General features: G+C 49.3%; 7 protein-coding genes across 7 annotated transcripts; 5 read left to right on the top strand and 2 right to left on the bottom strand.

The window, feature by feature from the left end:
• Nucleotides 1–4,533: 4,533 nt before the first annotated feature.
• AGABI2DRAFT_121350 (hypothetical protein) lies at nucleotides 4,534–4,878 on the top strand (the record flags this gene model as incomplete). The annotated part of the gene is made up of 2 exons (XM_006455356.1): nucleotides 4,534–4,790; nucleotides 4,836–4,878. 2 exons carry the CDS (start codon nucleotides 4,534–4,536, stop codon nucleotides 4,876–4,878), a joined length of 300 nt encoding a protein of 99 aa, XP_006455419.1.
• Nucleotides 4,879–5,800: 922 nt separating this feature from the next.
• Nucleotides 5,801–8,643, bottom strand: AGABI2DRAFT_121349 (hypothetical protein; the record flags this gene model as incomplete). Its single annotated transcript, XM_006455355.1, has 3 exons — nucleotides 5,801–6,078; nucleotides 6,136–7,695; nucleotides 7,752–8,643. 3 exons carry the CDS (start codon nucleotides 8,641–8,643, stop codon nucleotides 5,801–5,803), a joined length of 2,730 nt encoding a protein of 909 aa, XP_006455418.1.
• Nucleotides 8,644–8,892: 249 nt separating this feature from the next.
• AGABI2DRAFT_121348 (hypothetical protein) lies at nucleotides 8,893–9,188 on the top strand (the record flags this gene model as incomplete). The annotated part of the gene is made up of 2 exons (XM_006455354.1): nucleotides 8,893–9,021; nucleotides 9,066–9,188. The coding sequence occupies 2 exons, from the start codon at nucleotides 8,893–8,895 to the stop codon at nucleotides 9,186–9,188; spliced, it is 252 nt and encodes an 83-aa protein (XP_006455417.1).
• A 1,126-nt stretch (nucleotides 9,189–10,314) lies between these two features.
• On the top strand, nucleotides 10,315–10,839 carry AGABI2DRAFT_75567 (hypothetical protein; the record flags this gene model as incomplete). The annotated part of the gene is made up of 1 exon (XM_006455353.1): nucleotides 10,315–10,839. A coding segment is annotated over one exon (525 nt), but the record flags the coding sequence as incomplete, so codon positions are not given.
• Nucleotides 10,840–11,051: 212 nt separating this feature from the next.
• On the bottom strand, nucleotides 11,052–11,823 carry AGABI2DRAFT_145576 (hypothetical protein; the record flags this gene model as incomplete). The annotated part of the gene is made up of 3 exons (XM_006455352.1): nucleotides 11,052–11,186; nucleotides 11,235–11,327; nucleotides 11,377–11,823. 3 exons carry the CDS (start codon nucleotides 11,821–11,823, stop codon nucleotides 11,052–11,054), a joined length of 675 nt encoding a protein of 224 aa, XP_006455415.1.
• A 282-nt stretch (nucleotides 11,824–12,105) lies between these two features.
• AGABI2DRAFT_121345 (hypothetical protein) lies at nucleotides 12,106–13,520 on the top strand (the record flags this gene model as incomplete). Its single annotated transcript, XM_006455351.1, has 7 exons — nucleotides 12,106–12,208; nucleotides 12,259–12,452; nucleotides 12,507–12,775; nucleotides 12,825–12,884; nucleotides 12,934–13,031; nucleotides 13,113–13,210; nucleotides 13,257–13,520. 7 exons carry the CDS (start codon nucleotides 12,106–12,108, stop codon nucleotides 13,518–13,520), a joined length of 1,086 nt encoding a protein of 361 aa, XP_006455414.1.
• Nucleotides 13,521–14,034: 514 nt separating this feature from the next.
• Nucleotides 14,035–17,625, top strand: AGABI2DRAFT_121344 (hypothetical protein; the record flags this gene model as incomplete). The annotated part of the gene is made up of 13 exons (XM_006455350.1): nucleotides 14,035–14,070; nucleotides 14,126–14,237; nucleotides 14,298–14,482; nucleotides 14,536–14,596; nucleotides 14,698–14,813; nucleotides 14,882–15,169; nucleotides 15,226–15,462; nucleotides 15,510–15,551; nucleotides 15,602–15,646; nucleotides 15,695–15,742; nucleotides 15,795–16,610; nucleotides 16,660–17,100; nucleotides 17,152–17,625. 13 exons carry the CDS (start codon nucleotides 14,035–14,037, stop codon nucleotides 17,623–17,625), a joined length of 2,901 nt encoding a protein of 966 aa, XP_006455413.1.
• Between the last annotated feature and the right edge of the window lie 1,560 nt (nucleotides 17,626–19,185).

Below are 19,185 nucleotides of genomic sequence, written 5' to 3'. Positions count from 1 at the left end.
GTGACCTGAATACCCAGCAGAAGTGTAGTAGACCCGAGATCACGGAGTTTGAAGTGCTTGGACAGCTCAGAGACAGCCGAGGCCATGGCAGCATCACTTTTTGAGACAAGAGTAATGTCGTCAATGAATACTGGCACAATGACCTTGATGTCACCTTTGGAGTAGATGTAGATGGAGCTGTCGGAGCGAAGCCTAGAGTAGCCTATGCCCTCAAGAACACTCCGGAGTTTCTTATTCCACTGTCTGGCAGCCTGCTTGAGGCCATAGAGCGATTTACGGAGCCGAAAGACCATGTTAGGACTACCAATGTGATAGCCCTCGGGTTGGCGCATATAAATCTCCTCTTCGAGTTCCCCATAAGTAAAGGCAGAAGAGATGTCGACTGAACGCATTTTGTAGCCTTCTCTAGCAGCTACGCGCTAAGAATAAGAGGCTAATGATGCAGGACGGAATGTAGGGGCAAAGACCTCGGTGAAGTCGAATCCGGGACGTTGGGAATAGCCTTTAGCAACGAGACGAGCCCGGTAGCACTCAATTGAGCCGTCGGCAAGTCGTTTCACTTTAAAGACCCAGCCAGAGTTGACTACCTTCTTGCCTGGAGGCAGTTCCACTAACTCCCAAGTCCCGTTAGCCTCGAGATTGAAGATCTCAGTGTTACAAGCCTCAGTCCAGCAATCCGAGTCAGGAGATTTCATTGCTAGTCTATAACTCCGGGGATCAGCACCCGAGACGGCTCCAGCAAACTCGACTTCACAGTACTCAGAGTCAGCTAGCAGAGCAGCTTCATCATCAGAGTCAGAGTCATTACCAGCTAAGTCTGGTTGTTTGAGCTTCCACCATTGACCAGGAGGCTTCCGAACTCGCCCAGTATGTCTAGGAACGTGAGGGGGCTCAAGAGGCGCTCCGGCAGTAGGAGGAGTCACTGGGAGAGGTGCATGGATTTGTAGAGGAGTGACTGGAGGAATCACAGGAGGAATGAATGGAGGAATTACTGGAAGTGGTAGGGGTAGAACTGGCTTCTCTTCAGGAGGAACTGAAGCGGACGGAGTGGGAGTCTTAGGACGAGCAGGAGGGAAGTGATTATCACCCCCTTCATCCTGTAGAGGTGGCAGTCCCGAGTATGACGATGTATCATTAGGAGTTTGTAGTGAGTCTGGTGTGCAGGCAAATGACGGGACAGCCTCGAGTTGGGCTTTAGAAGTGCCCGGAAAGTATCTCTCGTCGAAATCAGCTCTCTCGGAGATCACGGTTCGCTTTGTGACTGGGTTGTAGAATTTCCAGCCTTTGTAGCCAGCCGGATAGCCTATAAAGACACACTTCTCGTAGTGAGGTTGGAGAGAATTTCGCTTATCTCGTTGTACATGGACATATGAAGTGCACCCCCATACCCGGAGATGTGAGACATCAGGTTTTCGCTTATAGAAAGCTTGAAAGGGAGTGGTGCCCGAAAGCGAAGCAGTAGGAAGCATATTCCAGACATTGACCATAGACGAGATACATTCACCCCAGAATGAAGCAGGTAGCCGAGATTCCGAGAGCATAGCAGTGATCCTCTCTCCCATAGTCCTATTAGCCCGTTCAGCAAGACCATTCTGCTGAGGCCGGTTCCAAGTCAAGTGACGTCTCTCGATGCCAGCAAGCTCAGTAAAGCTTATGAAAGCCTTAGACATATACTCGCCACCCTTATCATCCTGTAGAGCCCGCAGTTTGACTCCGAGTTGAGTCTCGGCCCAAGATTTGTAGACTTTGAAGGCTTCAAATGCCTCCGACTTAGCTTTGAGCAAATAGACCGCCCGGAAACGCGTCGCATTGTCAATGAAGGTGATCCAGTACTTGTAGCCTGAGTGTGAAGCGACCGGGAGTGGTCCATGAAGATCTGAATGCACTAGCTCGAGAGGAGAGCGATTGTGATTCAAAGAGGAGGGAAAAGGAAGAGAATGCATCTTGCCAGCCAGACACGGCTCACAGATAGAGTCAGGGGATGAGTTGGACTCGAGTTTGAGCCCGGAAACAAGGTCCTTACTGATCATAGACTTCACATCAGCGTAGTTGTGATGAATAAAGCGACGATGCCATAGCGAGAGGTCAACCGGGAGAGTAGAGACAGAGAAAGCAGTCTCAGAAGTGAGAGTTGAGCCGTCGAGCTCAGCAGAGTTGTTAGAATGGATGGTGGCCGTGAAAAGCAAATTCCCTTTGCATTGGAAGTCAATAGATTGAGCGGAGATAGTGATATTGAAGCCCTTGTGTCGGGCAAGGTAGAGACATGATAAGAGATTACTCCTGAGGTCAGGAACATGATGTTAGAGTGAGCAAGCAGTCTACAAGTGTTATTGGTGGACTTAGATATATGCGGACGAGTTTAGTCACATGATAGCTTAGTCATGTATGGTTGAACTTCCCTGTGGACGCTTCAGAGGCCTTAGCTTCTTACAGTCTGTCCACAGGTGAGTAAAAGTTAGTATATCACAATATAGCTTCTTACAGTCTGTCCACAGTTTGTTCTTGGAATTGCTCAGTCAGTTCCCATCCGTTTGACTCGTTTCTAGGCTCGTTAGGATCGCCACTGCAACCGCTATCGTTCCACGTTCGATACATGAAGGACTCTCGTAAACTCGACCGCTCTAGTCTCTTTTCCATTCACCACCGGTTGAAAGACAACAGACCCTACACCAGCTGAATACATCAGGAAAACGGCTTTTTTCTTAATCGATCTTAATTGGTCTTAATCAGTCATTAAGAAACAATTAAGAATCAATACCTTTCTTAATCTTCTTAATGATACTTAGGCCTGTGTATCTCAAGGTTCCTGGAAATGACTTAAAAGTTACTTAAACTGTACTTAGTTGATGTCTTTCTCATAAATATGAGAATGCTGACATAAAAATAAATTGATAAAAAGTCATATTAAAGTCACACAAGTACATAATTAAGACACTCAAGGTCAACTAAGACAATAATAAGAAGCTTAAGAGTGAAAGTGATTATATTAGCATAGTAAATATAATACATTGGATATGTTAGAACCTTGCCAGAATGTCACGGCGTCACGCTGTCACATCTGTCACATATTTTATTATGTAATAATTTCCCTCTGCTGCTACAGTTCGATGGAGGCTAAACTATCGGCATACTGCTAAAATGGCGCAAGCTACAGACTTACCAATTGAACTTATCAATCTCATCTTATCTTTCCTACCTCCGAATCATGCGGAGCAGGTACAATCACACCGTAAAGTTGACGTTTTCGGCTCAGCCGAAAATTCCGCTTAATCAGATAAATTCGGTGCCGGACCGAAAGGATAAACGAAAGATAAAGAATCAGCTGACTTAAAAATCTGACCGAAAATCTCGGTGATTTCGGTCTAGCTGAAAACAATTGTCAAAGTATTAGATTATACCCGACCGAAATACTTATCTTAATCAACTTATTTGGGATACTATTTCAACTTCGGTGGAATACAATTTTTCGGTTAACCTGAATATGGTACCGAAAAACCTTATTTCGAATAAAGCAGAAATTAAAACTTTCGGTAGCCATTTTGGTCTTGACCGAAATGCCTGCTGAGTATAATTCTTTTAGGTAAGAACGAAAGTGAGCGTAGGTGAGCGTAAGCCCAGCATACGCCCAGCGTACGGTGGGTACACGGTAGGCGTATAGCGAGCGTACGCTGGTACGAAGTATACGACGCGTAATATATGATCAGATGGGGTGAGGTTATTCATAAATACAATCGACTCCAAGAAATATACCATTAACACGCAAAACAAGCGATTTAGCAGGAAACATCGCTGGCAAATACAAAATTATCTTCTACCATTTTCTCGCCGTTATACGAACACTTATTAATTCCACCTTTAAAGGTCGCTGGTTCGTCAGGGTGTTCAGGAGCATGTACACCTCCAACATGGTTTGAAGCGCCGTCATACAAACGTAAAGTCGCATGCGCAGGACAGGACCTGGAGATGGGCGAGCCGGAATGATGGAATGGAGCTCTGCAAGAGAATATTGGTTATCGAGACAAAAAGACAAGATCAAGCAGAAAATTCACCTGATTTGAGCCCAAATAAACCCAGTAACCGCGTTTTGAGCGGTATACACTACTACCTGCGGCCAGACCTCCTTCAACGCTCTCTCGATAGCTCCTCTCAGATCCCGTTGTCGGTGAGTGTCGGGCTTCATCGTCGCCATGCGATAGACCTTGATTGTTCGTTGGTCGGCAATGGACATCGTTCGCCTCCACAGAATGGATGACTGAGAAAGAAGACGGAGGCGTTGGTATCGTGCGCCAATTTTGAACGTAGCGGTGAACGAAAGGGCATGAAAAAAGAGTGGCATGAAGAGGGGCAGAAAGAACAAAGAACGGAACGGAGATTAGAAGAGGAACAGTCGACGAGGTTGGGGTGGATGAGGGACGGGGATGGAAGAGTCAGAGTTGATCAACAGCAAACAAATGTGTACGCACCTCGAAAAAATTTCCATCCAAACAGTAGCGTACAACACACATTCCCTAACTTATTCACCTTGTTCAACTAATGCACCAACGAGGGTTTATCGACAGAAGAATTTCTACTGGTTGTCTACAACCTTTCAACGCCCAGCTGGCCGCAGATTCCCTCGATTGGCTGTATCTCGTTCACCCAAGGCGTGAAGATGGAGAATTTCAGTTCAGGGGTGCAAGGCCACCATCGCGCCGTACGACCACTGTTTGGCTACTTCAAGTCTGGCTGATCCTAGCACACGAGACAGACATGCAGGTTAGTGGTGCCTTCGTACGCTCGGCGAGGGGTGAGTAAGTGTTATGAATCGACATTCTATCATCTGACGGGCACGTCAGGGAAGATATCAAGGTCGTACAGACCATACTCGGTGGTCTCTAGAGTGCCGATAGGGATTGATCCGGTGGCAGCAGTATGGTAGGTAACTTGAAGGATGATGGTACCGCGCACGCTTAATGGTATCCATTAGTTGTTGGTGCGAGATGGAGATCGGCCGTTACGAGCATCGCCGATCGATCATCTCTACACGCCCCGCTCGACAAATACATTCAGTAGGGCAGGACTGAATGGCTGATCATGAGATTGGGACTGTTCAGGGCGCGTATCGAGAGGCGGCGCCCGGGTGGGAGATGTTACTTGAAATACTAGACAAGCGTAGCAGGATTGTGGGGCGCATGACATTCGGGCCCGGACACGCTGAAGCAGCACTCAAGGTCACCGTAGTTTTTAGTTTCTGCTGATATTTTATATTTGGCTCACTGCAAATTACATATCATTGGCAAATTTCTTTTAGTGGATGCCATAGCCATACCGTGGAAGGTCATCCGATTGCGTTTTACTTGATACATTCTCCGCAATCCACCGCGCCGTATTGACGGGCCTCCTAGAACAGACTATGCCAACAAGAATGAAAACAAGACGACGGAATGGTACATACCAATAAAAATCGACACTCAACGCCAATATCACGATTCAAAAAACAACTTATCGGCGTGCCTGGACCTTAAACTTCGGCAGGGAACTTTGCTTAAAGATTTGATAATGGACCAGAATGTAATTACAAGAAACTAGATATACATTTTAGTAACACGAAAACGAAATGATAAAAAACGTACCAAATTTATCATTAGATGATGCTCCCGCAGAAATGCGGGCGATAACAGGATGTCTAATTAAAGCTCTAGGCGGAAATCAAGATATAACAACGTACAAAGAAGCAAAAAGATTAATAAGTGTTTACAACATATTCTAGGTATTATAAACAATATATGATCCAGCAGTCACAGAATCAAAGAAAAAATAGTTATAAAGAGCAGTGTGTATTGATAAAATGAGTCGACCATTTTTCTACAGAAGTGGTGGCTCGCCTGGCTTCTCCAAAGCCTCGAACCTTATCCCGCCACTGGGTAGCCGACAGCAGCAGTTTCGGATCCACCGTAACCTTCTCGCCGAGGATGGATGACTCGCGTTTCGTGTAGTTTTGCTCCAGTCGGTAATACCACCGCCCTTGGTCCTCACCACTGCCTTCAAACGTGGAGACGAGCGGGTACCATGACTGCTTCTTGATATTTGTGCCAGTACCTAACGTTGAGCGTCAAAATCTGCATTTGTTCCATGATTCCATGTTACAGAACGTACCGGTAAAACTTTGATACACACCACATAAGAGATCTAATTCATCCTTCGTTAGATCGTCATCCACATATTCTACGCCGTCCTTATCCCATGCACAGAAATTCAGATGGTCCCTATGATGTAATCCGGAAGGCCCCTTCAATGCTTCACTGACACCATGACCCGCTGCCAAGGCCAAGCGCCAAACATAACCACCACGCAATACAGCCGCACGGCCTCGCTTTGAATCCAGTATAGACTGGCTCCTTTGCTTCCAAAACTCGTAATCGCCGGGTGTGAATACATGATCCGAAAAAATCATTGGAGTCGCAGAGCATGGTAGCTCATGAGGCACCACCACTTTGAGACCAATTTGTTTCTGCAAAGTGCGAAAAGGAACCCCTGACTGCACCAATTCGACGGCGATATCATCGTCTCTGAGCTCGGAGTGCAGGCAACAGATCATAAGAGCTGCAGAGGCGGTATACACTGCGATATTCCAGGGAACGGTGGCCAGTTCGCCAAAGTCAAACATGTAGAGGAGCTGGCTACCAGCTCGCACACGTTTGATGCAGCGCAAGTGAAGAGAGAATTGAAGCGGGTCGCTGGAGCTTGGTGATAGGTCCCACACGGCTGCCGGTGGTTCCCGACCTTCCTTGTTGGCTAACTGCAACCCAAAGTCAATGCAAGCCTTGCCTATTGGAGTCGCCCAAAGAGCACTATTTATTTTAACGGCGGTGGTGCCAGTGATAGCAAGTAGAGCTTTGATATCTGCTAGTTTTGCTAGGGGTCCAACGTTGGTGGGTAACCCTCGAGGGGGCAAAAATCCATAGTATTTTGTCAGAGTCTCAAGCACTTCTAGTCGAGACTTCTCAAATTCTCCCAAGGGCACGGGCGTTAAGCTATCCCCCAGCAGAGTATGCTCACCAGGGGGCATGGCGGGGGAGGTAGTAGGTATAGAAGGACTTCGGGGTACAGAGGGCATGGCGGGTGCTCCTGCCATCGACGACACTGAAGTCGTTGTTGATATAGCGGGTATGGGTAAAATAGTCTGATCTGGTGAAGTAGCAAGGAGGGCGTTTGAACCTCGCTCATCCCTTCCTTGGTGCAATTCCTCTCGGGTTTCTTCGTCGGCTCCCCAATCTGATTCCTCGTACGATTCATCGACCCATTCACTACATATATTCCACTCATTGCAAAATGGATCGTAGCGTGCCTCTCCCGGGCGGGCATCTTCCAGCGTCTCGCTACGATCTTTCTTGGGAATCAATGTTCGAACGAACTTGGGCGGAGTTTCCGAATCCCATTCCCATACATACACTGCTGCACTCACAAATGGCGGATTCTTTTCACGGTTAAGTCTGGTTTGTCGAGCAGTTGGGGTCTCGCGGAGTAGCATTTTCTGGTGCCTCTTGTCGTGCTTCTTATGAAACGGCTCCCAAACATTTCGGCCAGACCTTTCAACTGGACGAGGCTGTCCATTCTTGTACACAAGTTTGCTGGTTTGAGATGGTGACGATGGTGGAGGTAGGTCGTCGTCCGTGGGTTGTGTTCTTGGGGGGCTGGCAGGCGTGAAGTGAGGTTCTGTTAAAAAGCGGGAGTTAGCTCAAAAATAATAATATGTGTCGTGTGCCACACACCATAGGTTTGTGTACTATCCCAGTCATACCCCGCGTTCGTGGCGTAGGAAGACACAGAGGGTGAGATGAGCGTTGTTACGGTTTGGAGGATCTCAGGAGGGGGCACCATAAGGCGAGTATCATTTCGTTCACTTTGGAAAGTTTCCCGAGAACCCCAGCGGTACCAGACTGGCACGCCGGAATGGTCGAACCACGACGCCGATGGTTGGTTTGGTTGATCGTCAGGATTGTGTAAAAAAACACCTGAGCGATTGGCGTCCCAGAAAGGTTGGAGCAGTGGAGCGCAACGCAGAGACTCCCAAGCGCTTATGCGAGCCTTGTCCCAAATGATCAACACCCTGTACCACTCTTTTGGAGTGATGCCTTCCTGATGACGAGGATCCTCCGGGATAATCTTCAGCATCCAATAAAGCAACGCGATCCACATGGCAAACCAGTCTCTTCCCTGACCCGCATAGTACCACGTTTTCTCCTCTGTTGGGTGGCTGTTGGTGTAACCCCATTTTCGAGTGGAGTAGGGCTCCAGATATTGAATCTTATATTGGGTCGAAAAGAGCGTCAGCACCTCTCGAATCAACGTTTCCACAGCCAACCACCTATTTCGCGAAAGATACGGCAACTTGTAACCCGTGAGATCGGTACCAAGCAAGCGCCTAGGCATGTAGCCAATGTCTTCCATGAGAGCACCATTCCAGCATACAGGTCGTCTCGGCACAAAGCCCAACCACGGAACCTTCTCTGACCACCAATACGGCGCTTGGAAAGCCTCCACGCCCACATTGTTGAAAAAAGTGATATCGTTGATGTTCAATTCACCAGGTAATTGTACATCTCTGTCGGAGTTTGGCGAGTAGTATACATCTCCGTCCAGAAGATACGCTCTTTGTGGCATTATGGGAGTAGAATGGGTTGGAATTAATGGACGTGAGTCTCCTGGTAGACCAAGAGATAGAAAGTGTTATTCACGGGAGCCCGAGAATGAAGACGATGAAGTTCACGGGAGCCCGAGAAACTATGATGCACGTCGTTTTGAGAGGTTGTGGGAAGGAAAGCTGGAAGCGTGAACAATTGGGTGTGATCCGTAGCGCACGTGAAGTCACAACTGTATTGTTCTGTGACACTACGCCCGGTCTGTGTCACAATGACGCTCACCTCTTCTATTGATCCGTGGGCGTACGCTCTAGGTGACAACCGCGTCACACCAGATGACGCTGCATCAAGCCTCTACCTTCCACCCCACCATCCACCCCCCGTTAGCTTCAAAACCCTCGTAAGTGCTCAGTCTCGGCATCTCTAACTGATATCTTCTCCCAGAGTGCGTATTATGAAGACCCATCAAGACCCGCGTATCAGGACGGGCGGTTTTGTGCCGTCCTCCCACTATCCCACACTGGGCTCCCAGTGTACACCCTACAGTATAGCGGGCTCCCGCTATAAACACTCCCAGCCCATGCATTTGTCTGGCCTACGACTGCTCCCTGCGGTCCCAGTAAGACGATGTATGGGTGACATCCTGGATGCTTGGCGTCCCCACGCTTTTTTCTCATTTCTCTTCTCAACCTACACGTCGGAAGATAGACCCGCTTTGCCTCTCATCTATGTCTCTCGGCTTAAGCTCATACCATTCATCGCAGTATGTGGAACGCAAGACGCGAAGTGGGCGTGAATTCACAGGCGCTGTAGACTCACATGTCCAGCAGACGGTTGCTGCGTTGTCGCCACAGCAACTCAAAGACGCGTTGCCACCTTTGGTTAATCTCAAACCTACTCCACTCGAGCTACCGTTGAGCCCTGCAGTCGTCGACAAGGCCTATGTTGGCACGAACCTCCTAGCTAGAAAGAAATATAGGTGCAAGGCCAAAAGGCCACGGAAGGAGAGCCGCCAATCAATGACCAACGCTGGCACCCACCGTCGGCGCCAACCTCGCGCCGCCAAGAGGAATGAAGGGGGGCATCGCTGTGCCCAACGAGATTGTCAGGCCGTCGTAGCCTCGAGCTCACCTGTCGATACCGGTTTCAAGTATTCCAGCATTAAAGTTCAGACCGGCGGTTATGGCGGCATCCACTTGGGCCCTCATGCTCGCAGTTTCCCTCATGGTAATATCTCGGATGTGATATCGCATGGATATACTCTCATTCCTTGGGATGGTAAGTCGTCCTCAATCAAGTGACGTCTTCACCTTCTGACCTCGGTTCCGGTAGGGATCAAACCTATGCCCCTCTTAGACGACGAGGGGCTGGTGTTTGCCGTTTTTGCAGGCAGACCATCTGAAGAAAGTTATCTGCGAGACTGTCAAGGACTTTACACGGCCCTGGAAGCCCTCGGGGAAAGCCGCCTCCCCAAGAAATGCCTTGATCATCGGCATGGAGACTACCCTGCCATGGACTCTGGAATCACCCATGGTCCAGGATCAGTCACCATCACCAATGCCTTACCTGAATCCCTTCGGGATAGCCTCGATATTCTCCTGGAATCCAAGCCGGCAAGGCGTGTCCTTGGCTTTTGCGATGGTATGTGAGCAGCCACCTGTCATAGTATGGTTGATCATCTCATACCTTTCGAGGCGCATTCAATAGGTGGGCGCCGAAATTATACGAAAGATATCGTGAAGCCCTAGACCTAGCTATATCACGACCGGGGTACTCTCATTTACGCAAAATAAGCAAGAAAAGCGTGTTTGCCCGCTGTTGCCCCAATGCTGGCTCCTCCGTTGTAACCTGGCCTCATAGGGATTCCATGAACCTTGCTCATGGTTGGTGTGCTATAGTGGCGCTTGGGAGCTTTGACGACGTCGCGGGTGGTCACTTGGTGCTCCACGAACCTCGACTTGTCATCCAGTTTCCGGCTGGTTCGGCAGCGCTTATACCATCCGCTGCGATCACCCACAGCAACGTGAAATTGAAGGCCGGGGACAAACGAGCCTCGATCACCTCTTACACCGGTGGTGGACTGTTCCGCTTTGTAGACAATGATTTTCAGACGCAGGGTTCAATAAATGCCGGGGTGGAAAAGGGGACGCAGGCTGCTAGAGATATTGCGGAGCCGTCCGTGTTAATTCAGTTCAGCAAAATCAACGAACTAATCTAGTATATTATAGTCTACTTTTCTACAATAAAATTTTAATCATAGAACGGCTAGCGTGTCCACATTCGGCCATGGGTTCCCTTGCGCCTTTACGCCCTCTTACGCCCCCTTACGCCTCTTACGCCCCCTTACGCCCTCTTACGCCGTTACACCCCCTGCACCCTCTTACACCGTTACATTCCCTTACGTCTCATGGCGTGCGCTTGCCTGTGCCCTCATCGCCGGGTTTTCCGTACTGCCTGCCTTGTGTCTCTACCATGCGACGATCTGTACTTCAAGAGTGTAATCAGTATGTTATCGAGCGGCCACATGTCGACATAATTGTCGAGGATGGGATGCTTCTTCACCATCTAGAACGTTGTTAGAACACGGTGCTAGAGCCGTAGTTGAAGGCCCACCTCCCGCCTAACCAAGGTCATTTTGTCCTTGTCTTGCATCATGAAGCAGTTGGATGGATCCAGTTTACTGAGCATGAGTTTTCGTGCATCATCCTTCATGTAGGTTGTCAGCATTTAACTGTTGGGGGTAAGGCTGATTTACCTTAATAGATGCCATGAGATCGGCGTCCCATGACACTAGCTCTGCTAAGCTCTTCCTCCCGGCTCCCTTTGGTCGCTTGAATCGTATCTTCTTTGAAATTCGACTGGTCGAAGCAGCAGGCGGGACAGGGGTCCCCCATGGGGTTGATTCAATGGAGGACAAATCGCTTGATTCATCCGACAGGTCATCCGTGTCAATGGACGGGGTCGGACTAGTTGGGCGTTGGATGCTGGGGGACTTGCGAGTAAATCCCGGCCTAAGAGGTGAAGGAGGCGGTCGCTTGTATGGATGAAAGCGGACGCGAGGGCTGGCCAGCGGCAAATCTTCGCCCAACAGAACGTCGGGGAGTGGGTCAAGAACAAGGTCTGTATCATTTAAGAGGACGATCAATGGAGGGGGAGGGGGCAATGTCGGTGCAAAAGGGGGGGTGGGCTTCGTCTCAATCATTTTGGATATCAAAGTTCTTTCGAGGCCCTCTTAATAGATAGTACGCTTAGATGAGACTTAATCGGAACAAATGCATACGGCGTCAGCGACTTTGTGAAACAACAGAACGGCGTCGCCATTCCAACGATCTGACGTTGCTACGGTGTTGTCCGCCGAAATCGGAGATGGAGAAATGAAAAGCATGAAGAACAATAGCCTTCGAGATGCCGGTGGCGCTGCGCTTTTGTTTGCAGGAAATTGAAAAGGATATCGTTTCAGCAGTGGCTTCAAACCGCATTCATCATGGCTTCACAAATCACGCACTATCGCAAAACTGCAAAACTGGGGCATATGGGCACCATCCTATGCATGCGTGGAACTGAGGATGGAAAGCTGGCCTGTGGTGGTAAGCGTCTATAATCACTTAGTCAGCATTACTCACTGACCGATATTTAGGATCCGATGGCGTCAAAATATGGAATGTGCAGACGAAAGGCGAATTCACAACCCCCAGTAAAGCAGGCTTAAGAGGGGCCACAACGGCCTTGACCTGGTTGCGGCATGAAGATGAGTTGGAGGTGGGCTTGGTTTATGGCACTCAAGCTGGTTTTCTTGTGGGCTGGAGGGAGGTCAAAAAGAAGGGTATGGGGGTGAGTGACTGGCAATCGTTGCGGCGAACTTCTGGTTTAACTTCAGTACAAAAGGCGGCAGCTTTCGAGGAGACGTACTGCGTGCAAGTCGCACAGCCGTCCGAGATCACCGGCCTAGCTTACGAGGCAGCATCTAATCGGCTTGCTGTCTGCAATTGGAGTGCCGTCGTTCAACTCTTCGCTGTTGACGAAATGGTGACGCTTCGAAATGTGGTCTCCGTAACAATCTGTGCCGGCGAATGTGTTCCAAAGTCCATTGCTTTTGGACCTATCAATGGCGAAGACCGCCATCTCCTGGTTTTTGGATTGCATGATGGTCAGGTGTAAGTACAGCATTCCCTCATTTATATGGATAAAACCAACAATGCACAGGCATAGCCTACGCGCAAATGATGGTAAAGCTGATAATCCACTGAAGACCGGTGGCATGATGTAAGGACAATCCACCGTAAGTTACTGCCGACTGACGATTTGATGTCAGAGGTGATGCAGATGTTAACGCGTGGGGCAGCGTATTCGTCATTGATGACCCGCTCGAGGGGGCGGCCCTATATCGCGTCAATTCTGGGGCTAGGGTTCGTACGTACCCGGTTCCAACTTCGAAGTCAATAAGGGCCCGTCAGGTATCATTTGCGGAGGATTCCACTCACATTGTCATAGGAAGTGACCACGGTGTGGTTTATGTTTTTGATCGGCGAAGTGGGGAGGTTGCGGACAAACTGGAGCTCGGCTCAGATATACGGGTGCAGGTCATCACGGTAGGTGATTGCGATGCAACGCCTTGAACTTTCTAACGTTTGTTAGGCTGTGGATGTCGACATGGTCCCAACAATCATGGCGGCAAGAATAGGAATAAATGGTGAACGGGGCGAAGTCATCGTGTGGCAGAAAGTGAAGAAGCATGCTGTGCCAGACCAGCCTGCCAGTCCCCCCCCTGCCGTCAATCACAAAATTAGCATTGCAGAAATCTGCATGTTTTTTGCTTCAGTAGCTTTCCTCTGGCAAAACATGGCAGCTTTTGCATTAGTGGTGGACGGCGTCCGCCGGTGGTTCCACATCGTTGCATAGTACATTTTACATACACAAAGAAATAGACCCCTCTTTGCTGCTACGCGATCGACGCAGAAAAAACAAGCTCTTCGTGACTACATGATGGCCAAACATTTCGCCTCGTAGAACATTGTCATCTATCCCCATGGAGAATTCATGGTGATGGCGTATTGACTACTCCACCGCGCCACCGCCACCTAGCTTGCACGATTTTCATTGTTTTTGCATCCTCCGCTCCGTTGCGCCTTTGTGTTCGAGGTGACCACGGCAACTCTTTTGTGGATTTGCTTTAATCTCTTTTGCCCTCCAATCCACGGCCATTGACAGTTATGGCAGAGCACCCAATTCTCGCTCCGCCTCTCCATTCCTCCCGCCCTACCGCCTTTTTGTGCTTTTGAGCGATTACGAGAAGTCTATTATGGCTATTATCCTATTATCCTCGCTTTGACATCACTCTTTTCGAGACACACTACTCGCTTTAAGAACGAACGGAGGTCCGACTTATTTTCCAACATACTCCCAACCTACCATCATGGTCAATCAGCGCAAATTCGTTTCCATGCTTGAGGTAAGCTAAGATCTCAGCTCAACTTTTATCCACTCTAAGTAAAGCCGTAGCCTAGCCGGAGCGTCTTCCTGAGAAGTCGCTTATACTCATCTCGGCATACAAAACCAAAGAACGTGCCGGTTCACGCTCGCTCTCCGACATTTCCGGGTGGAATACGATACCCCTGCGTTGAAGATGTCCTGGGCGACACTCTAACCCAGAGTTACGTCCATGACTGCTTTTTCCAGGTCACCAGCCGTCAGCGCACGTTGAGGTTTCGACTTTTCTTCAAGAGGCATGCAAGGCTGCCGCACAATGCACTCCTCGGCATCCAAGGCGACATGGTCGTCCTGCGAGTCTCGCAGCGGAACAGGCAGTTGCTCGTAAATCTCAGATCCTCCGATGTACGAATCTTGGACTCCAAATTGAAAGGGTTTGTACATTATCAATTGATATAATCAACAATAGGACTGATTTCGCAATTAGAATTCTCCCTCAAATACGCCAGTTTCAGGGTCGCCGACGCAGACCTATCCCAAAGGAGATCGTAACTTGAGTCGCTCCTCACGTTACAAGAGCACTCTCCATTTTAATTTCCTTTCCCCCTTTTGGACTATTGTTTTTATGTACTCGATAATAAGAAACCAGCCCTCGATGATAAGAAATCAACAATGTCCAACCCCATCATAATAAGAAACCCAGCCCTCGATGATAACATTGTCCAACTCAATCATAATACGAAAGCATCAGAGATCTCACCCATGGTACTTTGGTTTAAAGGTGCCTCACCTGGATCCTCGTCCCGCATTCTCTTCCAACTTTCTCTGGCCAGGCGCCACCCACCGTATACTATCCCTATCCTTTCTCTTCTTGCGCTATGAACGACGTGCTCGAAATCCCCGGGTCACTTGATGAATCTATGGTTGACAATGAATCTATGATTGACGATGAATCTATGATTGACGACGAATCCATGGTTGACGATGAATCCATGGCTGAGCCTCCTCAACCTACGACCGGACTGGAGCTTATGGTCTATGCGGCCCCCGACCCGCCGAATACGGGGTCCACTCAAAAACGCATCGCGGTAGCTGGTCCTAGCCGCGCTTCCATGGAGCACGTACGTCAGCATTTTCTAGTTCTAGAATGCTCCGCCCACTGATGCACGTATTTAAGACCCAAGAGTACCTGAGATCTTTAGAGGGTCGGGTCCGTGAAATGAAAAGGAAAGCAATGATCAAGGAGATGCGAAACCGAGCGGAACACGAACAAAAAGCTCGGGAGATGAGTGAGCTGGATGTACGGTGTAAAGAACTGGAATCGCGGTTCAACGCACTGGCTTCTGAGAACAAATCCAGTGAAAACCAGATGATGCAACATATTTTCCAGCTACTCTCCGAGAAAGAGGATCTGGTATGACTTAAACCATGTCTAGTGGGGTTCGTCTCATCCGTTCACAGGAACGAAAGCGGTCAGAGGAGGCTCACCACAGGGAAAGGGCGGTAGGTTATTCATGATACAATCTCACAAATACCAGCTCATAGTTGCATAGGAGGAGCGGTTTGTGGCTTTTTGTGCAGAGCACGAGCGCAAAATGGTAATTATTTCTCCCCTTGCTTACACATGGCCTGATAAATCCTGCCAGGTTGAGCGTGACAATGAAGTTATGCTTCTTCAAAAGAAACTAGATAAGGTTAAACATCTACGCTTCAATCCAAAATCTTGTCACCTGAATCATTGTGTAGCTTCCGCGCATGGTGCAACCTACCCCCAACCTACCCCTTCAACCGCCCCTTCCCATAGTTTCACGCCGTTTGCCAGCCTCTGGCCGGGTCCCCACTACAAGTTCACGCGTGGAGCCTTCTCCAGCCTACGTTCCCCGTACAATACCGCCGCCACTCACAACGGATGGTACCGGTACACCATCATCCCCGGCCATGACGTCTCCCTCTTCCAGTGCCACCTCTTCCCCTCCCCGCTTATCGCCACTCTCTTCACGGTTCCCTCCAGTTTTACGCTTTACTGCTGCCAATGCCTCCCCTCCCAGCTCACCGCCGCTGCCAACTACTACACCCCTTCCACGAACGCCTGCCCCACGTACCCGTCCAGCCCCCATGAGCAATAGCAGGTTCCAAGGCATGCCTCAACCGGTACCGGTGCCACCTGTGAAGCCCATACCACGTCGACAGTATGGTGGCCGGAACAGCCTTTTTGGCGCCTTGCAGAGCCCCGGCCATATGCTCGAAAACCTCCACCTGCGGCCAGTCGATGCCCCCTCCAGGCCGCGTGCGTCCATGCCCATCACCCCAGTGCCTGGACCCTCACATGAGACTCCAGCTCTCAACCCCTCATCCTTTCCTGCATGCAGTTCCGGCGACCTTTCCGAAAATACCATCAACTACGTCAAATTGATTGTCAGCGAGGCATTCAAGGAAATGGAGGCACGCAAAGTTGAAGTATCTGGTGCTCGTCGACCAAACCGTCAAGGTCAAGCAGGAAAGAGGAGTGCATTCAAAATGCAGCAGGCTCAGATTAGTGAGGAGGATGATAAGCTGTGGAAGGTAAGCACAGGACATGTTGGGCTAAACTTATATCTAAAACATCGGTTAGGAAATAGTTCGACAATACTGGCGCCGGTTCCATGACGTATCTACTGCAAAAGACTTTGTCAACTACGTGCCAGCATCAAATGAGGAAGTTGCTGCCTGTGAGGCCGGTGTTGATGTTCCAGAGGGTACCTGGCAGCTTGATTTTGCCAGAGGTTGGGATAAATCAAGGTGGAACCGGAGTCTCCTCAGAAGGATGGTTGATGAATTACTTGAGGACCGCCAGAATGATGGAGGCTGGAATACCACAGAGGTCCCTGACGACTATCTCCTTGGATTGTTCCTGGGACAGTTGAAGCGCTCTCGCGAGGCTTGGTCTAAAGCACAACCAAGGTTTTCCGAGGAACGAAGGAGAGAGGAGACAGAGGAAGAAGTGGTGGACCGATTCACCAGCTACGAGTCTAAGAGAAGCAAGGCCGTAGGATCGAGGGCCCGGCGGCAGCATGTAAGTTTATTATCTCCTACGCATATAAATTTATCCATTCGTGTTTGACAGAAATATGATAAGCGGAGGAGGGTTGTTGAGGAAGTCATTACAATTAAGGCAAGTAGAAGTAGGGATGGAAGCGTGTCCGATTTGGATACCTGGAAATATTTTCGCCAGATGTTGGAGTACTTATCTGTTGACGGCATGTCATCTGAAGAAGACAGTGCAAAAGAAGTGGGTGGCATGACGGTAACCGTCTTTCTCGTGAAGCTCTGCGTCTGGCGGGTAGAGGAAGTTACGGAATACCTCGGGCTCATTGACAAACAGGGAAGGAATCTCGCCATCGACGGTAACCGAGGCAGCAAGGCCTGTCCGAGGATTTCAAGCAACATCACCGGTACAACCTTTCCAACCGGATTGCCACGGAACATGTACAATCCCCTGTGGCTACAACAGATGAATTCCCGTCGGCCTGACTTTGAATCCGAAGTGCTTCGTGTGTCAGAGGAGGCCTTTGAGTTGTTGAGGGTCGCAGCATGTTGATTTTCTTGCGTATAGCACGTTGATTCGTTTCCACCATATGTTGTTCCTTGGTCTACTATATGTACCATTTCCCTGACGCTCCCTATACGCTCCCAAAGCTGATGAAGAACAGCTGATCAGAGTTTCCTTTTTTGGAACCTAGAATGGTGATCGGCATGTTGTACGCCGTTGTACTTCGTTTCTCATTGCTTAAGCTTAAGTAATACAAAATCCTTTCTATTCACCATCACCATCACCTCCCGACCGTACCACCGCATCCGCCAATCAAAGCCTTACCAGATAAGACGAGATGACATGCTGGGCTCCCAGCATTCTCATATCTTCCCACTACGACGTGCTGGATCCCAGCACTTGTATACGATATGCCTCACCCCACTCTCTTTGGCCTTTGCAGCTTGACGAGGTTTTCCACCTTTATCCATCTGCCGCTGTGGACTTCAGGTCGTACCGTGAGCTTCTTACCAGATAAGTTGTCTATTCGGCTGGATGGCAACCGACTGCTGATTATTGCATTTGTTCCCTAGACATACGCGCTCATACCGCCAATGACCTGACACGCTGGGTTTCCAGCGTTAATCCCCTGGACGCGATGACATGTTGGGCTCCCAGCATCCTCATATCTTTCCACTACGACGTGCTGGCTCCCAGCACTTGTATATGAGGTGCCTCGACCGCTCTTTTGGGCCATTTGCAGCTTGATAAGGCGCTTCCGGATCCATCCATTCGCTCTTATGGACATCAGGTTGTACTGCCTGCTTTATCCCCCACAATGGCCTATCCGCTTCCTGTCCCTTCATCCATGAATGGAAATCGCCTTGTTATTCGCCTTGTGCTTTGTCTTCCACACCTTGTTCTTTTGTCTTTCGCGTCACGATGATTCCCCTTCACTGCAAATCAGGACCATATAAAACCCCGTCATTCAAGGTGCTACGCCCATTCCCACCTTTACTCCCTCCGTCTGTCGCCAGTTCAAACATGGGTTACCATACTACGCTTTGTGAATGCGCAATGTACCCTGGCGGGCATGCTGTCGCCAAAAAGGAGAAGATAAAGCATGCTCTTGAGCTTAAACGTTTTGCGTCACAGGTATATTCATTCACCCCGTAATCATCCTGAAGTTACATATGCGGTAGGCTGGCCAAAGTTCGCCTCCCAATGTGGTGCACACCAACACCTGTGTATCGCCCAAGTCTCCAGTCACCGACCTGGCGGACCGTATCTTGGCGCTTACACTCGACGATGGCCACAATTCTCGTAACGAGCTAGCCAGCTTTGCACCCTCCCCGACGAGCGACATTGCCATACTTGACGCCTCATTGCTCGATGCTCAGACCAGTATCCAGGCAATCCTCGATGAAGATCGCCATATCCGTATAGACGCAGGGTCGTCTTCCTCCAGATTAGAGACCGTTTTGTCCCTCAAGCCCCTGGATGCACGCACAAGAAAGGCAGAAAATATTTTTTTGGCTATCGAGCGCAACATACGGACATCAAGTGGAACCCTGTCATTCACAGATGGCACCATTCCGGAGCCTTCTATTTTACGACCTTTACTGGACT

Source organism: Agaricus bisporus (genome assembly GCF_000300575.1).
Source record: "Agaricus bisporus var. bisporus H97 unplaced genomic scaffold AGABI2scaffold_10, whole genome shotgun sequence".
Classification (NCBI taxonomy): Eukaryota; Fungi; Basidiomycota; class Agaricomycetes; order Agaricales; family Agaricaceae; genus Agaricus; species Agaricus bisporus.
Note: the sequence above shows the minus strand (reverse complement) of the source record. Positions and strands in the feature narration are given on the sequence as shown.